The sequence below is a fragment of the Oncorhynchus mykiss genome, chromosome 3 (genome assembly GCF_057628025.1).
Source record: "Oncorhynchus mykiss isolate SJ-2025 chromosome 3, ASM5762802v1, whole genome shotgun sequence".
Taxonomy (NCBI): Eukaryota; Metazoa; Chordata; class Actinopteri; order Salmoniformes; family Salmonidae; genus Oncorhynchus; species Oncorhynchus mykiss.
Window position 1 is genome coordinate 1,765,001 of NC_143024.1, and position 20,708 is coordinate 1,785,708.

The following is a 20,708-nucleotide window of genomic DNA, read 5'->3' on the forward strand; positions in this document are numbered from 1 at the left end:
GAGAGACACGGAGAGAAAGACAACATGTTGGAGGATCTGAGCAGACTCCAGGACAGCTGGAGGACAGAGAGGAGAGACACGGAGAGAAAGACAACATGTTGGAGGATCTGAGCAGACTCCAGGACAGCTGGAGGACAGAGAGGAGAGACACGGAGAGAAAGACAACAGGTTGGAGGATCTAAGCAGACTCCAGGACAGCTGGAGGACAGAGAGGAGAGACACGGAGAGAAAGACAACAGGTTTCAACATCCACAATACAACATGTTGCTAATTAATCACTGTCAATGTCTGGCAGGTACCGTTTTGGGCGGCAGGTAGCCTAGTGGTTAGAGGGGGGAGGCAGGTAGCCTAGTGGTTAGAAGAGGAGGCAGGTAGTTTAGTGGTTAGAGGAGGAGGCAGGTAGTTTAGTGGTTAGAGGAGGAGGCAGGTAGCCTAGTGGTTAGAGGGGGGAGGCAGGTAGCCTAGTGGTTAGAGGGGGGGGGGGCAGGTAGTTTAGTGGTTAGAGGGGGAGGCAGGTAGTCTAGTGGTTAGAGGGGGGAGGCAGGTAGTTTAGTGGTTAGAGGGGGGAGGCAGGTAGTTTAGTGGTTAGAGGGGGGGAGGCAGGTAGTTTAGTGGTTAGAGGGGGGGAGGCAGGTAGCCTAGTGGTTAGAGGGGGGAGGCAGGTAGCCTAGTGGTTAGAGGGGTGAGGCAGGTAGTCTAGTGGTTAGAGGGGGAGGCAGGTAGCCTAGTGGTTAGAGGAGGAGGCAGGTCGTTTAGTGGTTAGAGGGGGGAGGCAGGTAGCCTAGTGGTTAGAGGAGGAGGCAGGTAGCCTAGTGGTTAGAGGGGGAGGCAGGTAGCCTAGTGGTTAGAGGAGGAGGCAGGTCGTTTAGTGGTTAGAGGGGGAGGGGGGAGGCAGGTAGTCTAGTGGTTAGAGGAGGAAGCAGGTAGTCTAGTGGTTAGAGGAGGAGGCAGGTCGTTTAGTGGTTAGAGGGAGAGGGGGGAGGCAGGTAGTCTAGTGGTTAGAGAGGGGAGGGGGGAGGCAGGTAGTCTAGTGGTTAGAGAGGGGAGGCAGGTAGCCTAGTGGTTAGAGGAGGAGGCAGGTAGCCTAGTGGTTAGAGGAGGAGGCAGGTAGCCTAGTGGTTAGAGGAGGAGGCAGGTAGCCTAGTGGTTAGAGGAGGAGGCAGGTAGTCTAGTGGTTAGAGGAGGAGGCAGGTAGTTTAGTGGTTAGAGGGGGAGGGGGTAGGCAGGTAGTCTAGTGGTTAGAGAGGGGAGGGGGGAGGCAGGTAGTCTAGTGGTTAGAGGAGGAGGCAGGTCGTTTAGTGGTTAGAGGGGGAGGGGGGAGGCAGGTAGTCTAGTGGTTAGAGAGGGGAGGGGGGAGGCAGGTAGTCTAGTGGTTAGAGGGGGGAGGCAGGTAGTCTAGTGGTTAGAGGGGGAGGGGGGAGGCAGGTAGTCTAGTGGTTAGAGGGGGGAGGTAGGTAGCCTAGTGGTTAGAGGGGGAGGCAGGTAGTCTAGTGGTTAGAGGTGGGAGGCAGGTAGTCTAGTGGTTAGAGGGGGGAGGCAGGTAGTCTAGTGGTTAGAGGTTGGGAGGCAGGTAGTCTAGTGGTTAGAGGGGGAGGCAGGTAGTCTAGTGGTTAGAGGGGGGAGGCAGGTAGTCTAGTGGTTAGAGGGGGGAGGCAGGTAGTCTAGTGGTTAGAGGGGGGAGGCAGGTAGTCTAGTGGTTAGAGGGGGGAGGCAGGTAGTCTAGTGGTTAGAGGAGGAGGCAGGTAGCCTAGTGGTTAGAGGAGGAGGCAGGTAGTTTAGTGGTTAGAGGGGGGAGGCAGGTAGTTTAGTGGTTAGAGGGGGGGAGGCAGGTAGTTTAGTGGTTAGAGGGGGGAGGCAGGTAGTCTAGTGGTTACAGGAGGAGGCAGGTAGTCTAGTGGTTAGAGGGGGAGGCAGGTAGTCTAGTGGTTAGAGGGGGGAGGCAGGTAGTCTAGTGGTTAGAGGGGGGAGGCAGGTAGTCTAGTGGTTAGGGGGGGGGGGGGGCAGGTAGTCTAGTGGTTAGAGGGGGAGGCAGGTAGTTTAGTGGTTAGAGGGGGGATGAAGGTAGTCTAGTGGTTAGAGGAGGGAGGCAGGTAGCCTAGTGGTTAGGGGGGGGGGGGGGGGGGGGCAGGTAGTCTAGTGGTTAGAGGGGGAGGCAGGTCGTTTAGTGGTTAGAGGGGGAGGGGGGAGGCAGGTAGTCTAGTGGTTAGAGAGGGGAGGGGGGAGGCAGGTAGTCTAGTGGTTAGAGGGGGAGGGGGGAGGCAGGTAGTCTAGTGGTTAGAGGGGGGAGGTAGGTAGCCTAGTGGTTAGAGGAGGAGGCAGGTTGTTTAGTGGTTAGAGGGGGAGGGGGGAGGCAGGTAGTCTAGTGGTTAGAGGGGGGAGGCAGGTAGCCTAGTGGTTAGAGTTGGGAGGCAGGTAGCCTAGGGGTTAGAGGGGGGAGGCAGGTAGTCTAGTGGTTAGAAGGGGGAGGCAGGTAGCCTAGTGGTTAGAGGGGGGAGGCAGGTAGCCTAGTGGTTAGAGGGGGGAGGCAGGTAGCCTAGTGGTTAGAGGAGGGAGGCAGGTAGCCTAGTGGTTAGAGGAGGGAGGCAGGTAGTCTAGTGGTTAGAGGAGGGAGGCAGGTAGTCTAGTGGTTAGAGGAGGGAGGCAGGTAGTCTAGTGGTTAGAGGAGGAGGCAGGTAGCCTAGTGGTTAGAGGGGGGAGGCAGGTAGTCTAGTGGTTAGAGGGGGCGGGGCAGGTAGCCTAGTGGTTAGAGGGGGCGGCAGGTAGCCTAGTGGTTAGAGGAGGAGGCAGGTAGCCTAGTGGTTAGAGGAGGAGGCAGGTAGTCTAGTGGTTAGAGGAGGAGGCAGGTAGTTTAGTGGTTAGAGGGGGAGGGGGTAGGCAGGTAGTCTAGTGGTTAGAGAGGGGAGGGGGGAGGCAGGTAGTCTAGTGGTTAGAGGAGGAGGCAGGTCGTTTAGTGGTTAGAGGGGGAGGGGGGAGGCAGGTAGTCTAGTGGTTAGAGAGGGGAGGGGGGAGGCAGGTAGTCTAGTGGTTAGAGGGGGGAGGCAGGTAGTCTAGTGGTTAGAGGGGGAGGGGGGAGGCAGGTAGTCTAGTGGTTAGAGGGGGGAGGTAGGTAGCCTAGTGGTTAGAGGGGGAGGCAGGTAGTCTAGTGGTTAGAGGTGGGAGGCAGGTAGTCTAGTGGTTAGAGGGTGGAGGCAGGTAGTCTAGTGGTTAGAGGGGGGAGGCAGGTAGTCTAGTGGTTAGAGGGGGGAGGCAGGTAGTCTAGTGGTTAGAGGGGGGAGGCAGGTAGTCTAGTGGTTAGAGGGGGGAGGCAGGTAGTCTAGTGGTTAGAGGGGGGAGGCAGGTAGTCTAGTGGTTAGAGGGGGGAGGCAGGTAGTCTAGTGGTTAGAGGAGGAGGCAGGTAGCCTAGTGGTTAGAGGAGGAGGCAGGTAGTTTAGTGGTTAGAGGGGGGAGGCAGGTAGTTTAGTGGTTAGAGGGGGGGAGGCAGGTAGTTTAGTGGTTAGAGGGGGGAGGCAGGTAGTCTAGTGGTTACAGGAGGAGGCAGGTAGTCTAGTGGTTAGAGGGGGAGGCAGGTAGTCTAGTGGTTAGAGGGGGGAGGCAGGTAGTCTAGTGGTTAGAGGGGGGAGGCAGGTAGTCTAGTGGTTAGGGGGGGGGGGGGGCAGGTAGTCTAGTGGTTAGAGGGGGAGGCAGGTAGTTTAGTGGTTAGAGGGGGGATGCAGGTAGTCTAGTGGTTAGAGGAGGGAGGCAGGTAGCCTAGTGGTTAGGGGGGGGGGGGGGGGGGGGGCAGGTAGTCTAGTGGTTAGAGGGGGAGGCAGGTCGTTTAGTGGTTAGAGGGGGAGGGGGGAGGCAGGTAGTCTAGTGGTTAGAGAGGGGAGGGGGGAGGCAGGTAGTCTAGTGGTTAGAGGGGGAGGGGGGAGGCAGGTAGTCTAGTGGTTAGAGGGGGGAGGTAGGTAGCCTAGTGGTTAGAGGAGGAGGCAGGTTGTTTAGTGGTTAGAGGGGGAGGGGGGAGGCAGGTAGTCTAGTGGTTAGAGGGGGGAGGCAGGTAGCCTAGTGGTTAGAGTTGGGAGGCAGGTAGCCTAGGGGTTAGAGGGGGGAGGCAGGTAGTCTAGTGGTTAGAAGGGGGAGGCAGGTAGCCTAGTGGTTAGAGGGGGGAGGCAGGTAGCCTAGTGGTTAGAGGGGGGAGGCAGGTAGCCTAGTGGTTAGAGGAGGGAGGCAGGTAGCCTAGTGGTTAGAGGAGGGAGGCAGGTAGTCTAGTGGTTAGAGGAGGGAGGCAGGTAGTCTAGTGGTTAGAGGAGGGAGGCAGGTAGTCTAGTGGTTAGAGGAGGAGGCAGGTAGCCTAGTGGTTAGAGGGGGGAGGCAGGTAGTCTAGTGGTTAGAGGGGGCGGGGCAGGTAGCCTAGTGGTTAGAGGGGGCGGGCCAGGTAGCCTAGTGGTTAGAGCGTTGGACGAGGAACCGAAAGGTTGCAAGATTGATGTTGGATGACGGCATTAAGAAAGCATATATTTGGGATGATGTGTTGTTTTTCATTCCCCCACCAGGTGGTAGCAGAGGTCAACATGTGCAGCTCATCCAGACACTCAGAGAGCTTTAGTCTTCAGGCCACACAGACAGGACCACTACAGACAGGACCAGTATAGACCACTACAGACAGGACCACTATAGACCACTACAGACAGGACCACTACAGACATGACCACTATAGACAATACCACTACAGACATGACAACTATAGACAGGACCACTATAGACAGGACCACTATAGACCACTACAAACAGGACCACTATAGACAGGACCACTATAGACAGGACCACTATAGACCACTACAGACAGGACCACTATAGACAGGACCACTATAGACAGGACCACTATAGACCACTACAGACAGGACCACTACAGACCACTACAGACAGGACCACTACAGACAGGGCCACTACAGACAGGACCACTACAGACAGGACCACTATAGACCACTACAGACATGACCACTACAGACAGGACCACTATAGACAGGACCACTACAGACAGGACCACTGTAGACCACTACAGACAGGACAACTACAGACATGACCACTACAGACAGGACCACTACAGACAGGACCACTATAGACCACTACAGACAGGACCACTATAGACCACTACAGACAGGACCAATATAGACAGGACCACTATAGACCACTACAGACAGGACAACTACAGACATGACCACTACAGACAGGACCACTACAGACAGGACCACTATAGACCACTACAGACAGGACCACTACAGACAGGACCACTACAGACAGGACCACTACAGACAGGACCACTACAGACAGGACCACTACAGACAGGACCACTATAGACCACTACAGACAGGACCACTACAGACAGGACCACTATAGACCACTACAGACAGGACAACTACAGACATGACCACTACAGACAGGACCACTACAGACAGGACCACTATAGACCACTACAGACAGGACCACTATAGACCACTACAGACAGGACCAATATAGACAGGACCACTATAGACCACTACAGACAGGACCACTATAGACCACTACAGACAGGACCACTACAGACAGGACCACTATAGACAGGACCACTATAGACCACTACAGACAGGACCACAATAGACAGGACCACTATAGACAGGACCACTATAGACAGGACCTCTATAGACCACTACAGACAGGACCACTACAGACCACTACAGACAGGACCACTACAGACAGGACCACTATAGACCACTACAGACAGGACCACTACAGACAGGACCACTATAGACCACTACAGACAGGACCACTATAGACCACTACAGACCACTACAGACAGGACCACTATAGACAGGACCACTATAGACCACTACAGACAGGACCACTACAGACCACTACAGACAGGACCACTATAGACAGGACCACTATAGACCACTACAGACAGGACCACTACAGACCACTACAGACAGGACCACTACAGACAGGACCACTACAGGCAGGACCACTATAGACAGGACCACTACAGACAGGACCACTATAGACAATACCACTACAGACAGAACCACTATAGACCACTACAGACAGGACCACTACAGACAGGACCACTATAGACAATACCACTACAGACAGGACCACTATAGACCACTACAGACAGGATCACTACAGACAGGACCACTATAGACCACTACAGACAGGACCACTACAGACAGGACCACTATAGACCACTAGAGACAGGACCACTATAGACCACTACAGACAGGACCACTATAGACCACTACAGACAGGACCACTATAGACCACTACAGACAGGAACACTATAGACAGGACCACTATAGACAATACCACTATAGACAGGACCACTATAGACAAGACCACTATAGACAGGACCACTATAGACCACTACAGACAGGACCACTATAGACAGGACCACTACAGACAGGACCACTATAGACCACTACAGACAGGACCACTATAGACAGGACCACTATAGACAGGACCACTATAGACAGGACCACTACAGACAGGACCACTATAGACAATACCACTATAGACAATACCACTATAGACAGGACCACTACAGACAGGACCACTATAGACAATACCACTATAGACAATACCACTATAGACAGGACCACTATAGACAAGACCACTATAGACAGGACCACTATAGACCACTACAGACAGGACCACTATAGACAGGACCACTACAGACAGGACCATTATAGACAGGACCACTATAGACCACTACAGACAGGACCACTATAGACAGGACCACTATAGACAGGACCACTACAGACAATACCACTATAGACAATACCACTATAGACAAATCAAATCAAATCAAATTTTATTTGTCACATACACATGGTTAGCAGATGTTAATGCGAGTGTAGCGAAATGCTTGTGCTTCTAGTTCCGACAATGCAGTAATAACAAGTAATCTAACTAACAATTCCAAAACTACTGTCTTGTACACAGTGTAAGGGGATAAAGAATATGTACATAAGGATATATGAATGAGTGATGGTACAGAGCAGTATAGGAAAGATACAGTAGATGGTATCGGGTACAGTATGTACAAATGAGATGAGTATGTAAACAAAGTGGCATAGTATAGTATAAAGTGGCTAGTGATACATGTATTACATAAGGATACCGTCGATGATATAGAGTACAGTATATACGTATGCATATGAGATGAATAATGTAGGGTAAATAACATTATATAAGGTAGCATTGTTTAAAGTGGCTAGTGATATATTTACATCATTTCCCATCAATTCCCATTATTAAAGTGGCTGGAGTTGAGTCAGTGTCAGTGTGTTGGCAGCAGCCACTCAGTGTTAGTGGTGGCTGTTTAACAGTCTGATGGCCTTGAGATAGAAGCTGTTTTTCAGTCTCTCGGTCCCAGCTTTGATGCACCTGTACTGACCTCGCCTTCTGGATGATAGCGGGGTGAACAGGCAGTGGCTCGGGTGGTTGATGTCCTTGATGATCTTTATGGCCTTCCTGTGACATCGGGTGGTGTAGGTGTCCTGGAGGGCAGGTAGTTTGCCCCCGGTGATGCGTTGTGCAGACCTCACTACCCTCTGGAGAGCCTTACGGTTGAGGGCGGTGCAGTTGCCATACCAGGCGGTGATACAGCCCACCAGGATGCTCTCGATTGTGCATCTGTAGAAGTTTGTGAGTGCTTTTGGTGACAAGCCGAATTTCTTCAGCCTCCTGAGGTTGAAGAGGCGCTGCTGCGCCTTCTTCACGATGCTGTCTGTGTGAGTGGACCAATTCAGTTTGTCTGTGATGTGTATGCCGAGGAACTTAAAACTTGCTACCCTCTCCACTACTGTTCCATCGATGTGGATAGGGGGGTGTTCCCTCTGCTGTTTCCTGAAGTCCACAATCATCTCCTTAGTTTTGTTGACGTTGAGTGTGAGGTTGTTTTCCTGACACCACACTCCGAGGGCCCTCACCTCCTCCCTGTAGGCCGTCTCATCGTTGTTGGTAATCAAGCCTACCACTGTTGTGTCGTCCGCAAACTTGATGATTGAGTTGGAGGCGTGCGTGGCCACGCAGTCGTGGGTGAACAGGGAGTACAGGAGAGGGCTCAGAACGCAACCTTGTGGGGCCCCAGTGTTGAGGATCAGCGGGGAGGAGATGTTGTTGCCTACCCTCACCACCTGGGGGCGGCCCGTCAGGAAGTCCAGTACCCAGTTGCACAGGGCGGGGTCGAGACCCAGGGTCTCGAGCTTGATGACGAGCTTGGAGGGTACTATGGTGTTGAATGCCGAGCTGTAGTCGATGAACAGCATTCTCACATAGGTATTCCTCTTGTCCAGATGGGTTAGGGCAGTGTGCAGTGTGGTTGAGATTGCATCGTCTGTGGACCTATTTGGGCGGTAAGCAAATTGGAGTGGGTCTAGGGTGTCAGGTAGGGTGGAGGTGATATGGTCCTTGACTAGTCTCTCAAAGCACTTCATGATGACGGATGTGAGTGCTACGGGGCGGTAGTCATTTAGCTCAGTTACCTTAGCTTTCTTGGGAACAGGAACAATGGTGGCCCTCTTGAAGCATGTGGGAACAGCAGACTGGTATAGGGATTGATTGAATATGTCCGTAAACACACCGGCCAGCTGGTCTGCGCATGCTCTGAGGGCGCGGCTGGGGATGCCATCTGGGCCTGCAGCCTTGCGAGGGTTAACACGTTTAAATGTCTTACTCACCTCGGCTGCAGTGAAGGAGAGACCGCATGTTTTCGTTGCAGGCCGTGTCAGTGGCACTGTATTGTCCTCAAAGCGGGCAAAAAAGTTATTTAGTCTGCCTGGGAGCAAGACATCCTGGTCCGTGACTGGGCTGGGTTTCTTCCTGTAGTCCGTGATTGACTGTAGACCCTGCCACATGCCTCTTGTGTCTGAGCCGTTGAATTGAGATTCTACTTTGTCTCTGTACTGGCGCTTAGCTTGTTTGATAGCCTTGCGGAGGGAATAGCTGCACTGTTTGTATTCGGTCATGTTACCAGACACCTTGCCCTGATTAAAAGCAGTGGTTCGCGCTTTCAGTTTCACACGAATGCTGCCATCAATCCACGGTTTCTGGTTAGGGAATGTTTTAATCGTTGCTATGGGAACGACATCTTCAACGCACGTTCTAATGAACTCGCACACCGAATCAGCGTATTCGTCAATGTTGTTATCTGACGCAATACGAAACATCTCCCAGTCCACGTGATGGAAGCAGTCTTGGAGTGTGGAGTCAGCTTGGTCGGACCAGCGTTGGACAGACCTCAGCGTGGGAGCCTCTTGTTTTAGTTTCTGTCTGTAGGCAGGGATCAACAAAATGGAGTCGTGGTCAGCTTTTCCGAAAGGGGGGCGGGGCAGGGCCTTATATGCGTCGCGGAAGTTAGAGTAACAATGGTCCAAGGTCTTTCCTCCCCTGGTTGCGCAATCGATATGCTGATAAAATTTGGGGAGTCTTGTTTTCAGATTAGTAAAGGACCACTATAGACAGGACCACTATAGACAATACCACTATAGACAATACCACTATAGACAGGACCACCATAGACATGACCACTACAAGACATGACCACTATAGACAGGACCACTATAGACAGGACCACTATAGACAATACCACTACAGACAGGACCACTATAGACAATACCACTATAGACAATGCCACTATAGACAATACCACTATAGACAGGACCACTATAGACCACTACAGACAGGACCACTATAGACAGGACCACTACAGACAGGACCACTATAGACCACTACAGACAGAACCACTATAGACAGGACCACTATAGACAGGACCACTATAGACAGGACAACTATAAACAGGACCACTATAGACAGGACCACTATAGACCATTATAGACAGGACCACTATAGAGAGGACCATTATAGACAGGACCATTATAGACAGGACCACTATAGACAGGACCACTATAGACAGGACCACTATAGACAGGAATACTATAGACATGACCATTATAGACAGGACCACTATAGACAGGACCACTATAGACATGACCACTATAGACAGGACCACTATAGACATGACCACTATAGACAGGACCACTCTAGACAGGACCACTATAGACAGGACCACTATAGACAGGACCACTATAGACAGGACCACTATAGACAGGACCATTATAGACAGGACCACTATAGACAGGACCACTACAGACAATATCACTATAGACAGGACCACTATAGACCATTATAGACAGGACCACTATAGACAGGAGCACTATAGACAATACCACTATAGACAGGACCACTATAGACCACTACAGACAGGACCACTATAGACAGGACCACTATAGACAGGACCACTATAGACCACTATAGACAGGACCACTATAGACAGGACCACTATAGACAGGACCACAATAGACCACTATAGACAGGACCACTATAGACAGGACCACTATAGACAGGACCACTATAGACAATACCACTATAGACAGGACCACTATAGACCATTATAGACAGGACCACTATAGACAGGACCACTATATACAATACCACTATAGACAGGACCACTACAGACAGGACCACTATAGACAAGACCACTACAGACAGGACCACTATAGACCACTACAGACAGGACCACTATAGACAGGACCACTATTGACATGACCGCTATAGACAGGACCACTATAGACAGGACCACTATAGACAATACCACTATAGACAGGACCACTATAGACCACTACAGACAGGACCACTATAGACAGGACCACTATAGACAATACCACTATAGACAGGACCACCATAGACCACTACAGACAGGACCACTATAGACAGGACCACTATAGACAGGACCACTATAGACAGGACCACTATAGACCATTATAGACAGGACCTCTATAGACAAGATCACTATAAACAGGACCACTATAGACAGGACCACTACAAGACATGACCACTATAGACAGGACAACTATAAACAGGACCACTATAGACAGGACCAATATAGACAAGATCACTATAGACAGGGCCACTATAGACAGGACCACTATACACAGGACAACTATAGACCATTATAGACAGGACCACTATAGACAGGGCCACTATAGACAGGACCACTATAGACAGGACCACTATAGACCACTACAGACAGGACCATTATAGACAGGACCACTATAGACAGGACAACTATAGACAGGACCACTATAGACAAGACCACTATAGACAGGAGCACTATAGACAGGACCATTATAGACAGGACCACTATAGACAGGACCACTATAGACAGGACCACTATAGACATGACCACTATAGACAGGACCACTATAGACCTGTAAAGAGAGTAGCAACACCTGTAGACAGACTCACTGGTAAAGAGAGTAGTAACACCTGTAGACAGACTCACTGGTAAAGAGAGTAGCAACACCTGTAGACAGACTCACTGGTAAAGAGAGTAGTAACACCTGCAGACAGACTCACTTGTAAAGAGAGTAGTAACACCTGTAGACAGACTCACTGGTAAAGAGAGTAGTAACACCTGTAGACAGACTCACTGGTAAAGAGAGTAGTAACACCTGTAGACAGACTCACTGGTAAAGAGAGTAGTAACACCTGTAGACAGACTCACTGGTAAAGAGAGTAGTAACACCTGTAGACAGACTCACTGGTAAAGAGAGTAGTAACACCTGCAGACAGACTCACTGGTAAAGAGAGTAGTAACACCTGTAGACAGACTCACTGGTAAAGAGAGTAGTAACACCTGCAGACAGACTCACTGGTAAAGAGAGTAGTAACACCTGAAGACAGACTCACTGGAAAAGAGAGTAGTAACACCTGTAGACAGACTCACTGGTAAAGAGAGTAGTAACACCTGTAGACAGACTCACTGGTAAAGAGAGTAGCAACACCTGTAGACAGACTCACTGGTAAAGAGAGTAGCAACACCTGTAGACAGACTCACTGGTAAAGAGAGTAGTAACACCTGTAGACAGACTCACTGGTAAAGAGAGTAGTAACACCTGCAGACAGACTCACTGGTAAAGAGAGTAGTAACACCTGAAGACAGACTCACTGGAAAAGAGAGTAGTAACACCTGTAGACAGACTCACTGGTAAAGAGAGTAGTAACACCTGTAGACAGACTCACTGGTAAAGAGAGTAGCAACACCTGTAGACAGACTCACTGGTAAAGAGAGTAGCAACACCTGTAGACAGACTCACTGGTAAAGAGAGTAGCAACAGCTAATACTGCTACTACTGCAACTACTACTACTGCTACTACAACTGCTGATACTACTACAACTGCTACAACAACAACTACTACTACTACTACTACTACTACTACTACTACTACAACTGCTACTACTACTACTACAACTGCTACTACTACAACTGCTACTACTACTGATACTGCTACTACTACTGCTACTACAACTGCTACTACTACTACTGATACTGCTACTACTGATACTGCTACTACTACTGATACTGCTACTACAACTGCTGATACTACTACAACTGCTACAACAACAACTACTACTACTACTACTACTACTACTACTACTACTACAACTGCTACTACTACTACTACAACTGCTACTACTACAACTGCTACTACTACTGATACTGCTACTACTACTGCTACTACAACTGCTACTACTACTACTGATACTGCTACTACTGATACTGCTACTACTACTGATACTGCTACTACAACTGCTACTGCTACTACTGATACTACTACTACTGCTACTACTACTGATACTGCTACTGATATTACTACAACTGCTACTACTACAACTGCTACTACTACTGATACTGCTACTGCTACTACTACAACTGATACTACTACTACTGCTACTGCTACTACTACTGATACTACTACTACTACTGTAACTGCTACTACTGATACTACTACTACTACTACTACTACTGTTACTACTACAACTGATACTACTACTACTACTACTACTACTGTTACTACTACAACTGCTACTACAACTATTACTACTACTACTGCTGATACTACTACTACTGCTATTGATACTACTGCTGGTACTACTGATACTACTACAGATACTACAACTACTACTACTAATACTACTACTACTACTACTACTACCACTGCTACTACTATTACTACTATTGATACTACTACTATTACTACTACTACTGCTACTACTACTGATACTACTACTACTATTACTACTACCACTGCTACTACTATTACTACTACTGATACTACTACTATTACTACTACTACTACCACCACCACTACTACTACTGCGACTACTGATACTACTGCTACTACTACTACTGCTACTACTGCTACTGATACTACAACTACTACTACTACTGATACTACTACTACTATTACTACTACTACTACTACCACTACTACTACTACTACTACTGCTACTACTACTGATACTACTACTACAACTGCTACTACTACTACTGCTACTACTACAACTACTACTACCACTACTGATACTACTACTACTACTACTACCGCCACTACTACTACTACTACTACTTTTACTACTGCTACCACTACCACCACTACTACTACTGTTACTACTACTACTGCTACCACTACTACTGATACTACTACTATTACTACTACTGATACTACTACTACTATTACTACTACTGATACTACTACTACTACTACTACTACCACTACTACTACTACTACTACTACTGATACTACTACTACTACTACCACTACTACTGCTGATACTACTACCACCACTACTACTAATACTGATACTACTACTACTACTACCACTACTACTACTACTACTATTACTACTACTGCTACCACTACCACCACTACTACTACTGATACTACTACTACTACTGATACTACTACTATTACTACTACTGATACTACTACTACTACTACTGATACTACTACTACTACTACTACCACTACTACTGATACTACTACTACCACCACTACTATTACTGATACTACTACTACTGATACTACTACTACTACTACTACCACTACTACTACTGATACTACTACTACTACCACTCCTACTACCTCTCTCTCCTGAAACACATTGTGTTGCATTACATACCTGAAATATGCTGTATAAATAAAGCTTGATTTGAAGAAGCCATTTCAGGCTAGCTTGTCTAGCCATATTATCTTGTCTAACTATATTATCTTGTCTAACTATATTATCTTGTCTAACTATATTATCTTGTCTAACCATATCTTGTCTAACTATATTATCTTGTCTAACTATATTATCTTGTCTAGCCATATTATCTTGTCTAACTATATTATCTTGTCTAACTATATTATCTTGTCTAACCATATCTTGTCTAACTATATTATCTTGTCTAACTATATTATCTTGTCTAACTATATTATCTTGTCTAACTATATTATCTTGTCTAGCCATATTATCTTGTCTAACTATATTATCTTGTCGAAGTATTTTATCTTGTCTAACTATATTATCTTGTCTAACTATATTATCTTGTCTAACTATTCTATCTTGTCTAACTATATTATCTTGTCTAACTACAGTGGGGCAAAAAAGTATTTAGTCAGCCACCAATTGTGCAAGTTCTCCCACTTAAAAAGATGGTGGAAAATAAGTGGTAATCCACCTGATCTCTCTGTGATGTCACACTGTGGTATTCCACCTGATCTCTCTGTGATGTCACACTGTGGTATTCCACCTGATCTCTCTGTGATGTCACACTGTGGTATTCCACCTGATCTCTCTGTGATGTCACACTGTGGTATTCCACCTGATCTCTCTGTGATGTCACACTGTGGTATTCCACCTGATCTCTCTGTGATGTCACACTGTGGTATTCCACCTGATCTCTCTGTGATTTCACACTGTGGTATTCCACCTGATCTCTCTGTGATGTCACAGATATGGGAGTTTATCAATGTTTGATTTGTTTTTTCAAATTCTTTGTGGATCTGTGTAATCTGAGGGAAATATGTGTCTCTAATATGGTCATACATTGGGCAGGAGGTGAGGAAGTGCAGCTCAGTTTCCACCTCATTTTGTTGGCAGTGTTGCACATAGTCTGTCTTCTCTTGAGAGCCAGGTCTGTCTGTCTGTCTGTCTGCCTCTCTCTCCCTCCAGACATTAGACCAGCCAGCCCCTCTCCCTCCAGACAGTAGAACAGCCAGCCCCTGTCCTCCTCTCTCTCCCTCCAGACAGTAGACCAGCCAGCCCCTCTCTCCTCTCCCTCCAGACAGTAGACCAGCCAGCCCCTCTCCTCCTCTCTCTCCCTCCAGACAGTAGACCAGCCAGCCCCTCTCCTCCTCTCTCTCCCTCCAGACAGTAGACCAGCCAGCCCCTCTCCTTCTCTCTCTCCCTCCAGACAGTAGACCAGCCAGCCCCTCTCCTTCTCTCTCTCCCTCCAGACAGTAGACCAGCCAGCCCCTGTCCTCCTCTCTCCCTCCAGACAGTAGACCAGCCAGCCCCTCTCCTTCACTCTCTCTCTCCAGACAGTAGACCAGCCAGCCCCTCTCCTCCTCTCTCTCCCTCCAGACAGTAGACCAGCCAGCCCCTCTCCTCCTCTCTCTCCCTCCAGACAGTAGACCAGCCAGTCCCTCTCCTTCTCTCTCTCCCTCCAGACAGTAGAACAGCCAGCCCCTCTCCTCTCCCTCCCTCCAGACAGTAGACCAGCCAGCCCCTCTCCTTCTCTCTCTCTCCCTCCAGACAGTAGAACAGCCAGCCCCTCTCCTCTCCCTCCCTCCAGACAGTAGACCAGCCAGCCCCTCTCCTTCTCTCTCTCTCCCTCCAGACAGTAGAACAGCCAGCCCCTCTCCTCTCCCTCCCTCCAGACAGTAGACCAGCCAGCCCCTCTCCTTCTCTCTCTCTCCCTCCAGACAGTAGACCAGCCAGCCCCTCTCCTCCTCTCTCTCCCTCCAGACAGTAGACCAGCCAGTCCCTCTCCTCCTCTCTCTCCCTCCAGACAGTAGAACAGCCAGCCCCTGTCCTCCTCTCTCTCCCTCCAGACAGTAGACCAGCCAGCCCCTCTCTCCTCTCCCTCCAGACAGTAGACCAGCCAGCCCCTCTCCTCCTCTCTCTCCCTCCAGACAGTAGACCAGCCAGCCCCTCTCCTCCTCTCTCTCCCTCCAGACAGTAGACCAGCCAGCCCCTCTCCTTCTCTCTCTCCCTCCAGACAGTAGACCAGCCAGCCCCTCTCCTTCTCTCTCTCCCTCCAGACAGTAGACCAGCCAGCCCCTGTCCTCCTCTCTCCCTCCAGACAGTAGACCAGCCAGCCCCTCTCCTTCACTCTCTCTCTCCAGACAGTAGACCAGCCAGCCCCTCTCCTCCTCTCTCTCCCTCCAGACAGTAGACCAGCCAGTCCCTCTCCTTCTCTCTCTCCCTCCAGACAGTAGAACAGCCAGCCCCTCTCCTCTCCCTCCCTCCAGACAGTAGACCAGCCAGCCCCTCTCCTTCTCTCTCTCTCCCTCCAGACAGTAGAACAGCCAGCCCCTCTCCTCTCCCTCCCTCCAGACAGTAGACCAGCCAGCCCCTCTCCTTCTCTCTCTCTCCCTCCAGACAGTAGAACAGCCAGCCCCTCTCCTCTCCCTCCCTCCAGACAGTAGACCAGCCAGCCCCTCTCCTTCTCTCTCTCTCCCTCCAGACAGTAGACCAGCCAGCCCCTCTCCTCCTCTCTCTCCCTCCAGACAGTAGACCAGCCAGTCCCTCTCCTCCTCTCTCTCCCTCCAGACAGTAGACCAGCCAGTCCCTCTCCTTCTCTCTCTCCCTCCAGACAGTAGACCAGCCTTTCTCTCCTTCTCCTGGGCCCTCAGGTCAGCAGTCAGCTGGAAGGGGGGGGGGGGGGGGGGGGGCTTCACCAGACCAGACATTTCAATTGGAGTCATTTAGCAGAAGCTTTTATCCAGAGAGATATAAAGTTGTGAGTGCCTGCATTTTGTACAGACACACTACTCTCCCTCCCTCCATACAATAGACCAGTCAGCCCCTATTCCTCTCACTCTCCCTCCAGACAATAGACCAGCCAGCCCCTCTTCCTCTGTGTCTCTCCCTCTGCCCCAGGGGCCTGGGGTCAGCAGTCAGCTGGTGGGGGGAGGGGGGGTAGTCTAGAGCTGCCAGACAGCGGGGGAGGAGGCTGTAGTCTGGGGGGAGAGGTGGTTGAGATTCAGACACCCTCTGAATCACTGATGAAGACAGAGGACGACTCCAGACACCACAAATATCCCAGATCAGCCAAATGGTAAACTAGTACCAAGTCGTACCCTACACTATAGGGAATAGGGTGCCGATTGGGATGCACACAGGGCATTATAGAGTTACAACAGTACTAAGACAACCCAGTGTGTGTTATCTGTTACGTACAGGGCATTATAGAGTTACAACAGTACTAAGACAACCCAGTGTGTGTTATCTGTACAGGGCATTATAGAGTTACAACAGTACTAAGACAACCCAGTGGGTGTTATCTGTACAGGGCATTATAGAGTTACAACAGTACTAAGACAACCCAGTGGGTGTTATCTGTACAGGGCATTATAGAGTTACAACAGTACCAAGACAACCCAGTGTGTGTTATCTGTACAGGGCATTATAGAGTTACAACAGTACTAAGAAAACCCAGTGTGTGTTATCTGTACAGGGCATTATAGAGTTACAACAGTACTAAGACAACCCAGTGGGTGTTATCTATACAGGGCATTATAGAGTTACAACAGTACTAAGACAACCCAGTGTGTGTTATCTGTACAGGGCATTATAGAGTTACAACAGTACTAAGACAACCCAGTGGGTGTTATCTGTACAGGGCATTATAGAGTTACAACAGTACTAAGACAACCCAGTGGGTGTTATCTGTACAGGGCATTATAGAGTTACAACAGTACTAAGACAACCCAGTGGGTGTTATCTGTACAGGGCATTATAGAGTTACAACAGTACTAAGACAACCCAGTGTGTGTTATCTGTACAGGGCATTATAGAGTTACAACAGTACTAAGACAACCCAGTGGGTGTTATCTGTCACGTACAGGGCCCAGTGAGAGGATCTCCTGTTACGTACAGGGCCCAGTGAGAGTATCTCCTATCTGTTACGTACAGGGCCCAGTGAGAGGATCGCCTATCTGTTACGTACAGGGCCCAGTGAGAGGATCTCCTATCTGTTACGTACAGGGCCCAGTGAGAGGATCTCCTGTTACGTACAGGGCCCAGTGAGAGTATCTCCTATCTGTTACGTACAGGGCCCAGTGAGAGTATCTCCTATCTGTTACGTACAGGGCCCAGTGAGAGGATCGCCTATCTGTTACGTACAGGGCCCAGTGAGAGTATCTCCTATCTGTTACGTACAGGGCCCAGTGAGAGGATCGCCTATCTGTTACGTACAGGGCCCAGTGAGAGTATCTCCTATCTGTTACGTACAGGGCCCAGTGAGAGGATCTCCTGTTACGTACAGGGCCCAGTGAGAGTATCTCCTATCTGTTACGTACAGGGCCCAGTGAGAGTATCTCCTATCTGTTACGTACAGGGCCCAGTGAGAGGATCGCCTATCTGTTACGTACAGGGCCCAGTGAGAGGATCTCCTATCTGTTACGTACAGGGCCCAGTGAGAGGATCTCACATCTGTTACGTACAGGGCCCAGTGAGAGGATCTCACATCTGTTACGTACAGGGCCCAGTGAGAGGATCTCCTATCTGTTACGTACAGGGCCCAGTGAGAGGATCTCCTATCTGTTACGTACAGGGCCCAGTGAGAGGATCTCCTATCTGTTACGTACAGGGCACAGTGAGAGGATCTCCTATCTGTTACGTACAGGGCCCAGTGAGAGGATCTCCTATCTGTTACGTACAGGGCCCAGTGAGAGGATCTCATATCTGTAATGTTAGTAAGAAGGAGAGAGGAGCGACCCAGAGACCAGGTTGCAATGTCCTGTAAGTAGAGAGGAGAGACCAGGTTGTAATGTCCTGTAAGTAGAGAGGAGAGACCCAGAGACCAGGTTGTAATGTCCTGTAAGTAGAGAGGAGCGACCCAGAGACCAGGTTGTAATGTCCTGTAAGTAGAGAGGAGCGACCAGGTTGTAATGTCCTGTAAGTAGAGAGGAGAGACCAGGTTGTAATGTCCTGTAAGTAGAGAGGAGAGACCTGGTTGTAATGTCCTGTAAGTAGAGAGGAGAGACCAGGTTGTAATGTCCTGTAAGTAGAGAGGAGAGACCAGGTTGTAATGTCCTGTAAGTAGAGAGGAGAGACCAGGTTGTAATGTCCTGTAAGTAGAGAGGAGAGACCAGGTTGTAATGTCCTGTAAGTAGAGAGGAGAGACCAGGTTGTAATGTCCTGTAAGTAGAGAGGAGAGACCAGGTTGTAATGTCCTGTAAGGAGGACAGAGGAGAGACCAGGTTGTAATGTCCTGTAAGGAGAGAGGAAAGACCAGGCTGTAATGTCCTGTAAGGAGAGAGGAGAGACCAGGTTGTAATGTCCTGTAAGGAGGACAGAGGAGAGACCAGGTTGTAATGTCCTGTAAGGAGAGAGGAGAGACCAGGTTGTAATGTCCTGTAAGGAGGACAGAGGAGAGACCAGGTTGTAATGTCCTGTAAGGAGGACAGAGGAGAGACCAGGTTGTAATGTCCTGTAAGGAGGACAGAGGAGAGAGGAGAGAGGGGAGAGGAGAGAGGAGAGAGGGGAGAGGAGAGAGGAGAGAGGGGAGAGGAGAGAGGAGAGAGGAGAGAGGGGAGAGGAAATGCACTACGTTTGACCACTACTTTTGACCTGACCACCAACCAAGAATTCACAAAATGGGACAAACACCAAATTGAGACTATGCATGCAGAATTCTGCTAAAATATCCTCAGTGTACAACGTAAAACACCAAATAATGCATGCAGAGCAGAATTAGGCCGATACCCGCTAATTATCAAAATCCAGAAAAGAGCCGTTAAATTCTACAACGACCTAAAAGGAAGCGATGCCCAAACCTTCCACAACAAAGCCATCACCTACAGAGAGATGAACCTGGAGAAGAGTCCCCTAAGCAAGCTGGTCCTGGGACTCTGTTCACAAACACACCCCACAGAGCCTCAGGACAGCAGCACAATTAGACCCAACCAAATCATGAGAAAACAAAAAGATAATTACTTGACACATTGGAAAGAATGTGAAAAACGGAGCAAACTAGAATGTTATTTGGCCCTAAACAGAGAGGACACAGCGGAACTAAATACCTGACCACTGTGACTGACCCTAAACAGAGAGGACAAAGTGGCAGAATACCTGACCACAGTGACTGACCCTAAACAGAGAGGACACAGTGACTGACCCTAAACAGAGAGGACACAGTGGCAGAATACCTGACCACTGTGACTGACCCTAAACAGAGAGGACACAGTGGCAGAATACCTGACCACTGTGACTGACCCTAAACAGAGAGGACACAGTGGCAGAATACCTGACCACTGTGACTGACCCTAAACAGAGAGGACACAGTGGCAGAATACCTGACCACTGTGACTGACCCTAAACAGAGAGGACACAGTGGCAGAATAGACAGTCTGTATATTTCAGACAGCGTTATCGTCTCAGACAGCGTTGTCACCTCAGACAGCGTTGTCGTCTCAGACAGCGTTATCGTCTCAGACAGCGTTGTCGTCTCAGACAGCGTTATCATCTCAGACAGCGTTGTCATCTCAGACAGCGTTGTCATCTCAGACAGCGTTGTCATCTCAGACAGCGTTGTCGTCTCAGACAGCGTTATCGTCTCAGACAGCGTTGTCATCTCAGA

At 49.3% G+C, this 20,708-nt stretch overlaps 1 protein-coding gene across 4 annotated transcripts in view; it reads right to left on the bottom strand.

The window, feature by feature from the left end:
- Positions 1-20,708, bottom strand: part of ldlrad4b (low density lipoprotein receptor class A domain containing 4b) — a 42,055-nt gene that overhangs the window by 4,886 nt on the left and 16,461 nt on the right. For 2 of the 4 annotated variants that reach the window (XM_090230610.1, XM_090230609.1), the window contains exon 2: positions 1-127. This exon is cut by the window's left edge and continues 170 nt beyond it. The exons of the other annotated variants lie outside the window; for them this stretch is intronic. In XM_090230610.1, the coding sequence (XP_090086736.1) occupies positions 1-127 (127 nt within the window). The remainder of the gene's footprint in view (positions 128-20,708) is intronic. 4 annotated transcript variants of the gene reach the window in all.